Raw genomic sequence first — 8,079 nt, 5'->3', positions numbered from 1 at the left:
AGCTACCAAGTATATTATTTAGGCCAAAAAAAAAGGTTTTTTTCAAGAAAATGTAGAAATACTTTAATTTACATATCATATTACAATGAATCAACATGGAGTCAAAATCCACAATTACACATTCCTAAAAATTCTGACCATCAATCTCAGAATAATCAGTTTCTGTACAAAGATTTACAGCTGTGTGATATATGTAGTTTTTCCTCAGTGTGCTACAGAGTTCAAAGGTTCTGCTCGAATATTCCCCAAATCAAGTGCAGAATCTGTCTCTTCATCAATTTCTCCAATGACTGCACTGTTAAGGGGGAAAAAAAAAAAAAAATCAGAACAATCTCATTTCTGACTAAAACTGAAAGGAGATAATAAAGAGAATTACTAGTTAAGTGAAAAACATTTTCATAAGGTAGTAAATTGTACATTTAAGTCACAAAACTCAAATTGAAGGCAACACTGTTACAGGAACGAAGATTAAAGGATGAACTGCATAGTGTGACTACTCTCTAAAGGAAAGTCACAAGTCTTTAAAGGAAAAAAACATATGGGATAGATAATGGTATAAAACCCCAGAGTTTCAATCCTGATTTTCACTGAATCCAGGGACTATTGGAGAAAGGGATGACAGAGGATGAGATGGCTAGATGGCATCACCGACTCAATGGACATGAGTTTGAGCAAGCTCCAGGAGTTGGTGATGGACAGGGAAGCCTGGCGTCCTGCAGTTCATGTGGTCGCAAAGAGTCAGACACGACTGAGCGACTGAACTGAACTGAAGGACTATTCTGGGAATGGGCGAGGTACGGTGGGGTTGGGGGAGGATCAAAAAATCACTATTAAACAAGCAAATAAAAGTATCTATTATTTGAGTAACTTCAATGAACTAAATCCATCAATATATCTATTAGTTTCCCTTTCATGGTTTCTCAATTTACTCAGTGTAAACCCAACAACAAAAAGAAGTGCAATTCTTCCACACAAAGATGACAAAACAGATATTCAGGTATCTAACAAATGATTTTTGATGTGAATGACTTGTGACTGACTAGGGTTAAAAGTCAGCAAATTTTTTCCTTGATTCAACACTAACATAATATGTATAACATTAATTTCATTAATGCCATGCTAGGTAACCAAAATCTCTAGCTGGATATAGGTATTATTACATTCAGACCATGGGACATATTTGAAACATTATTTCATAAGAGACTGGTTGTTCAAATTTGTCTGGCTTTACTGAAAGTAAATTCTACAGATAAATATGTTACACAGAATTTGCTTGATTTTGCTTTAAACTATATAAAGTCTTCAATTCTTTAATAAATGAGAAATACCAAACTGTAGAAGAATATGTTCAGTTTCCTCAATATGAAACAAATCAAGACCTCAGTTCTATCTAGTGTCATTTAAAATCCTTATGGAGAGTGTCATTTAAAATGTCATTTAAGTGACATCTAGTGTCATTTAAAATCCTTATGGAGAGTAGAGTGCTGAAAAATGTTTTAAAACCAGTTCTCCAAGGAAAAGGGGTAGGCTGATTCGCAGTGTTGACTGATAGCCATAGTGCAAAATAATCCTACTACCGCCAATTTTAAGCTACCAACAAGACGTCAATCAATCAGCTTGCAAAATTTCCCAAAATATAAAAATCTACTTTGGTGAGTAGTATAAGATGGCTCCAGCATACCACGTGAGTCTACAGCAATGTTTTAAATTTTTTTAAAATGAAGTTCAAAAAAAGAGAAAAATTTTTTAAATTAAAGTAGAAGAAATCATCTTAAACTCAATTATTATGCAGTGTCCCAATACAATCAATGTGTCCTGGTCAGGAGATCTGGGCTCTACGTGCCATTCTTTACAGCTCACATCACCTAAATATTATCTCTATAGGATATTTTATAAACCTCTGGTTTTGATTAAAGATCAAATAATTTATCCATCCAAAGGTGATTTTCTTCCATATTCTACTTGTCCAACAAAGTAATCTGAGATGCTAATATATCTTTCGCTGCCTTCCAGCCATGTTTTAATTTTTAACAGTACTCACTAGTAAAGTGATTCAACAATCTTCCAGTCTCTATAACTGTACAAATACAGCAGCTTCTAGCCACAGGTGACTATTAAAATTAAGTACAATAAGTAAAATCTAAAATTCATTTCTTCAGTCACACCAGCTACTTTTCAAGTACCCAGTGGCCACACACTTGGTTAGTACCTACTACAGTGGACAATGCAGATATACAACAGATATGTAACACTCCATCATCCCCTAAAACTGTATTGGACAGTACTACTCTACACTGTTACACTTTTCTTATACTGTTACCACTAAAACATATCTTCTCAAACTGCCGTATCAGTGTCACAAATTAACTGAGGCCACGACATAAACATGGGACAGCTTAAGTGTGCCAATTACACTAACAATTAAAAGAAAAAATGGATAAATTCAGCTATGTTATAAAGCATTATTTAAAACTGTTCACACAAGAGATTTCAGAGACATTTTCAAACTCTAGCCCGGAAGTGTATTTATGTTCCTCTGAAATTAGGGATATTTTGGGAGAACATTTTAAGAACCTCCTCCAGAGAAGTATCCAGTGTTAAGGCAGGGCTCTTTCTGGACCCTATTCAGGCTATTTAACTATGAGAAATATGGACAAATCTCAGTAAATAGAAACCTCTTTTCCATTCAGCAAAGCAGTGCACCTATTGTATACTGCTGTATGTTAGTCACTTAGTCATGTCCACTTCTTTGAGACCCCATGGGCTATAGCCCACCAAGCTCCTCTATCCATGGAATTCTCCATGGCAAGAATACTGGAGTGGGTTCCCATTTCCTTCTCCAGGGGATCTTCCTGACCCAGGGATTGACCCCAGGCCTCTTGCATTGCAGGTGGATGCTTTTACAGTCTGAGCTACTTGCCTTAAAAAAGACATTTTACTTACACATTGTCGCCTCTTACAATGTATAACCCTAGTACCACTTGTTCTACTCCCTGTGAAGAGCTGAACACTCGTTCATGGCTTTCATCCAGTATCAAATTAATGGTCTGGTCAAAACCTTTCAGTGTTCCCTGTAAAGAAAATATTCAAGAGAAAAAAGACAAATTATCTGAATGTGTAAATTCAACCACACCATTTTAGCTGCCAGGTATTCCAACAGGAGGACCTATTTTAAATATACATACAAGTTTACTATAAAATATCTCTTTATGACCAAGAGTACTCTTGGTTTTTTAAGGGGGAGGGGGGCACCAAGCTTCTGCTAGTGCACAGAGCTGTTGAGAATTACAAAGGACCCCATGTACTAGTTCACTTCCAAGGAAGTAGCATAAAACTTCAGGCTGTCCAGAAGCGAATATTCTAAAGATACAAACTAAAACAAGGAAAACTTAAGGGAAATACTCCTATACACAGCAGCTATAGTAATGTAACAGTATCATACATGTTACATGCCAGTAAACATGCTACACACATTATCTCAACCAATCTCTACCCTTTGTAGTAGATATTATATGTATTCCCACTTCAGAGAAGAAAAATTGAGGCACAGAGAAGTAATCTCTCACGGTTTCATGGGTGGAAATTAGCAGAGCTAGAATCCAAACCATGAAAGGCTAGCTTCAAAGCCAGACCACTGAACTTCTATGTTACACTACTATGAACAAACAAATATAATTTACCACTTTTCAGAGACTCAAATCAATCCCCTAAATATACACAAGCTTCAACTGGTAGTAGTAATAGCTAAGGCTAGATGAGTACTTAGTACTTGCCAAAGTGTTCTATGGGTTGCATATGGATTTACTTATTTAATCCCCCTAATAACTCAGTAAGAGTAGACACAAATATGATCACAACAACTTGAAGGAAAGTTCTACAACTTGAAGGAAATATTCAGAGTTTTACAGAAGAATCATGGCTCCTAATAAAGGAAGACATGGGCATATTACAACACAGTATCTCAGATGCTATTTCAGTTTCTGAAGAACATCAACTTATACTGATGGCTTTGGTTGGTTAAATCTCTTATTACAGTTTCATGTTTTAAAACTCAAAATATGTAAAACTAGACCAAGATAAAGAGAAAATGTTAACTTAAAATTTGGAAAAGAAGCAAAATGTGGAGTATTTACTATACTAAACTAGTTAGCAAATAGTTGTTACCACACTCATACATAGCTTCTTGGCTTCATCTTACAAGTAACTATTTAATCAAGTTTCAATGGACAGAGAAGTCTGGTAGACTACAATCCACGGGGTTGCAAAAAATTGGACACAACTGAGTAGACACACACATTCTATCAAGTGGGCTCTCCCAGTGGCTCAGCATCAAAGAATTTGCCTGCCAATGCAGTATATGTGGGTTCAATTCCTGGGTTGGGAAGATCCCCTGGAGAAGGAAATGGCAACCCACTCCAGTATACTTGCCTGGGAAATCCCATGGACAGAGGAGCCTGGTGGGCTACAGTCCATGGGGTCACAAAGAGTCGGACATAACTTAGGGACTCAACAAATTCTATCAAGTGAACTATGTGTCAAAGGAATACAGAACTGCTGAACTTTAGTTCTCAAAATGTTCTTTTTAAATGGCTTTCCTTCTATAAAGTTAAAACAAGTTTCCAATTTATCATCTATCCTGTTAAAAAAAAATTTAAACTCGAGGTTTCCACAAACTAAAAAACTATTTGCAAATATTTCTTAATAGCAGTAGGCTTTTCAAAGTTAAGATGAGATTAAGATATTTCAAACTCTCTTAATTTGACAAAATACAATGTGCTGCTGCTGCTGCTAAGTCGCTTCAGTCGTGTCTGACCCTGTGCGACCCCATAGACGGCAGCCCACCAGGCTCCCCCATCCCTGGGATTCTCCAGGCAAGAACACTGGAATGGGTTGCCATTTCCTTCTCCAGCGCATGAAAGTGAAAAGTGAAAGTGAAGTCGCTCAGTCGTGTCCGACTCTTCGAGACCCCATGGACTGCAGCCAACCAGGCTCCTCCATCCATGGGATTTTCCAGGCAAGAGTATTAGAGTGGGGTGCCGTCACCTTCTCCGAAATACAATGTGAGGTACCTTAAAAAAATTAAAACAAAACCATGACTACTCTCTTGATTAAGAAGGAAGCAAGGCCACTGGCCTTAGGCTTTGGAGTCAAATCCAGTTTAAATCCCAGTTTGGTTCTGCCACATACATTCACATGATTCTGAGAAAGTGACTCTTTTTCTGATCCAGGTACTTAGCTTATAATGCAGGGCTAGTTCTTCTTCACAGAGTTGTACTAGGATTAAGTGATCTAACACACGTGACATGCCTGGTACAAGACATATGTTTAATAAATGGCAAAGTCTGACACTTGGTAATTGCCACTTAAGGACCCACTGAGAAAAATCCCAAGGATTAAAAAGAAAACAAAAACAGCAATTGCAGAGTGGGAAGATAGAACAAATTCTATGAATTACATAAGACAATAAAGTTTAGCAGCTTTAAAACTTTTTTGAAAGTTAACAATCATGAATTATAAATGAAATTAAGCGGCCAAAAATCATGGAATAAATTCCTCAGAGAATCTAAGACTTTTCTGGAATTAAAATGGGATACAGTGATAAAAGGAAAAATGAGATGAATAAACTTAGATATTCATCATAATTTATTCTACAGAAGCACAAGATACTACAACCTAAGAATATCTGAAGATTAACACCATACATGTCTTAAATGTTCATTTTATAGAGGTAGTATCTAAATCTTTAAAAAAAGTTTCCAAGAAGCACACACACACAATTAAAAAAAAAAACAAAAACTGTATGATTCATGTAGTAGATGTCAGAGCACTGAATGGGGAAGGAAATAAAAGATGAAGGAAGATAAATACAAAATATAGACAGATATCTGCAGACTAGACCAGAAGTTCTCTGAGGGCAGATTCTGTTATTCATCCCAGCTTCTAGAAGAAGCCTTGTATGTAACTTACAGTCAATGTTTATTAATGAAAAAAACAAAACAAAACAAAAAACGAATTGGCAGCTATTTATCAAAGAGATAAAGAGTTGAATCACAAGAAAACTGCAATGCAGGTGTATTCTGGTGCCTAGGCACTGGAGATCAGAGGTTGTACATAAAAATTTACAACCAATAAGCCTACAAGAGTGGGCTTACCCAGGTGGCACCACAGTAAAGAATCTACCTGCCAATGCAAGAGACGCAGGAGATCCGGGTTTGATCTCTGAGTTGGGACAATCCTCTGGAGTAGGAAATGGCAACCCACTCCAGTATTCTTGCCTGGAAAAGTTCATGGACAGAGGAGCCTGGCAGGCTACACTGCATGAGGTCACAAAGAGTCTGGGAAAACTGAACATTGCAGGCAGAAAAGCCTAAAAGAAAGCAGAGAATGAATACACCAAATACTTACCACAATCATTCTCCCATCAGAAGTAATGACAGCAACAGTTCCTGATAACCGAATCAAGGAAAGCATTTCTGAGGGAATGCAAACTGAAAACTTAAATCTGGCAAGGAAATGGTTTAAATTACTAGGGGAAAAAGTGACAGAATTAAGATACAACTATTTAACACAGCCACATTTACAACATAAAACTGTATGTTCTTAATTCTCTGTGACAACTACACAATTGAAAAAAGGAAAAATAGAAAAAGAACATCCTTTTTATGAGATCAGTGTATTCTACCTTAAAACAGCTGGGATGTTTGGTACTCATTTTTAATGGGGGAATATTGCAAATATGAAAATTGAAAATATTTTTCCTTTTCTTAATCCTGTTTCTTCATCTCTGAAACGAAAATTGGGTCAGTGCTAAACTATTCAATGTCAAATGATTTAATGTACGTTAAGACACTGTCTTCCAGGACCTGCCTTCTGGAATTCAAAAGAAATTATAATCAATGTCAGAAGTACCAATATGCTTGCATCATTTAAAAAGAAAAACCTTTAACGTTCCACTTTTGCCCCAAATTTGTACATGAGAGCACAACGTAATGTTTCTGTCCCGAGACTTTAAAATGGTGCATAGGGTACAATTACAGGGGCTTTTTAAAGTTATTTGCCCCATAAGGCGAACTATTACAACGGTAAGCATTAGTTTAATTCCATCAACAATAAAGTTGAGATTTCAACTGATAAAAGGGCAGATATTCCACTTTTGCATCATCTGTAAAGTTTTTGCTATCCTCGAAGACTGAGCAAAGCCTATTAATAAAACAAACACATAGATTTACGAGTTCACCGTCGCAACTGGTAAAACTGTTTATCTTATTCCTAAACGTGAACGTATAGGCCCGAGGGAAATGGAAAGGGTGAATCAATAATTGATTTCTAGAGACACGGAAAAGTTCAGAATAATCATGTCGGTTTTGCTCAGTTTTTCTCTCAAGTTAAAAGACGCCTTGGGCCCGCAGGAGCTGAGAGTTCCAGTCCCAGGGGTGAGCCTGATGGGTCCCAGATCCTTAACCTCTGTATCCCCACCCCGGGCTCCAAGCCCGTCAGTGGCCCGGTACCCCAACCGCCCGCCGATCCCGAACCCTGGCCTTTCCAGCACTGGTCCACTCCGAGCAGACGTGGGCTCACCAAGGCCTTGGCTAATGCCCGCGGGAGCCGGCTGAAGGATACGGTTGATGTAGTTCTCCAAGGCGGACGTCATGATACGCGACCTGGCGACTGAAAACACAACAGCCCCGGCCACCAGATGAGCTAGAAAGGACCGCCAGGAAACAGCAGCCTCTCCCGCCGACTGGCGGCAGCAAATACCGCGAGAACTACCGCAGGGAGGCTCCACGAATCAGAGACTGAAAGAACCCGGCCAAGCATTCCCGAGATGCAAAGCGACGACGACTTTAATGCGCGTGCGCAATATATTTCTGCAGTGTTTCTTGAGGGTGGTTTTGGAAGCCGGAGAGAGCTGAAGAGAGTGGGCAGTGGAAGAAAGAAAGACGCTCCCTGAAGATGGGGAGAAGGTGGGCGAGCGCGCTTCAAAGCTGAATGGAAGACTTTAGTGGCAGAAGTTACTAAGGGGAAATGTTGAGAGAAGATGGGGAAGGCAGGAGAAAACCGAATAAGGTGTTTTTGTCA

General features: G+C 38.4%; 1 protein-coding gene across 1 annotated transcript; it reads right to left on the bottom strand.

Moving 5' to 3' along the window:
* Positions 1-36: 36 nt before the first annotated feature.
* Positions 37-7,796, bottom strand: LSM8 (LSM8 homolog, U6 small nuclear RNA associated). The gene is made up of 4 exons (XM_055590772.1): positions 7,621-7,796; positions 6,406-6,446; positions 2,944-3,071; positions 37-295 (listed from the first exon to the last, which is right to left on the bottom strand). The coding sequence occupies exons 1-4, from the start codon at positions 7,649-7,651 to the stop codon at positions 205-207; spliced, it is 291 nt and encodes a 96-aa protein (XP_055446747.1). The 5' UTR covers positions 7,652-7,796; the 3' UTR covers positions 37-204.
* Positions 7,797-8,079: the final 283 nt, after the last annotated feature.

The sequence above is a fragment of the Bubalus kerabau genome, chromosome 8 (assembly GCF_029407905.1).
Source record: "Bubalus kerabau isolate K-KA32 ecotype Philippines breed swamp buffalo chromosome 8, PCC_UOA_SB_1v2, whole genome shotgun sequence".
Lineage (NCBI taxonomy): Eukaryota > Metazoa > Chordata > Mammalia > Artiodactyla > Bovidae > Bubalus > Bubalus kerabau.
Note: the sequence above shows the minus strand (reverse complement) of the source record. Positions and strands in the feature narration are given on the sequence as shown.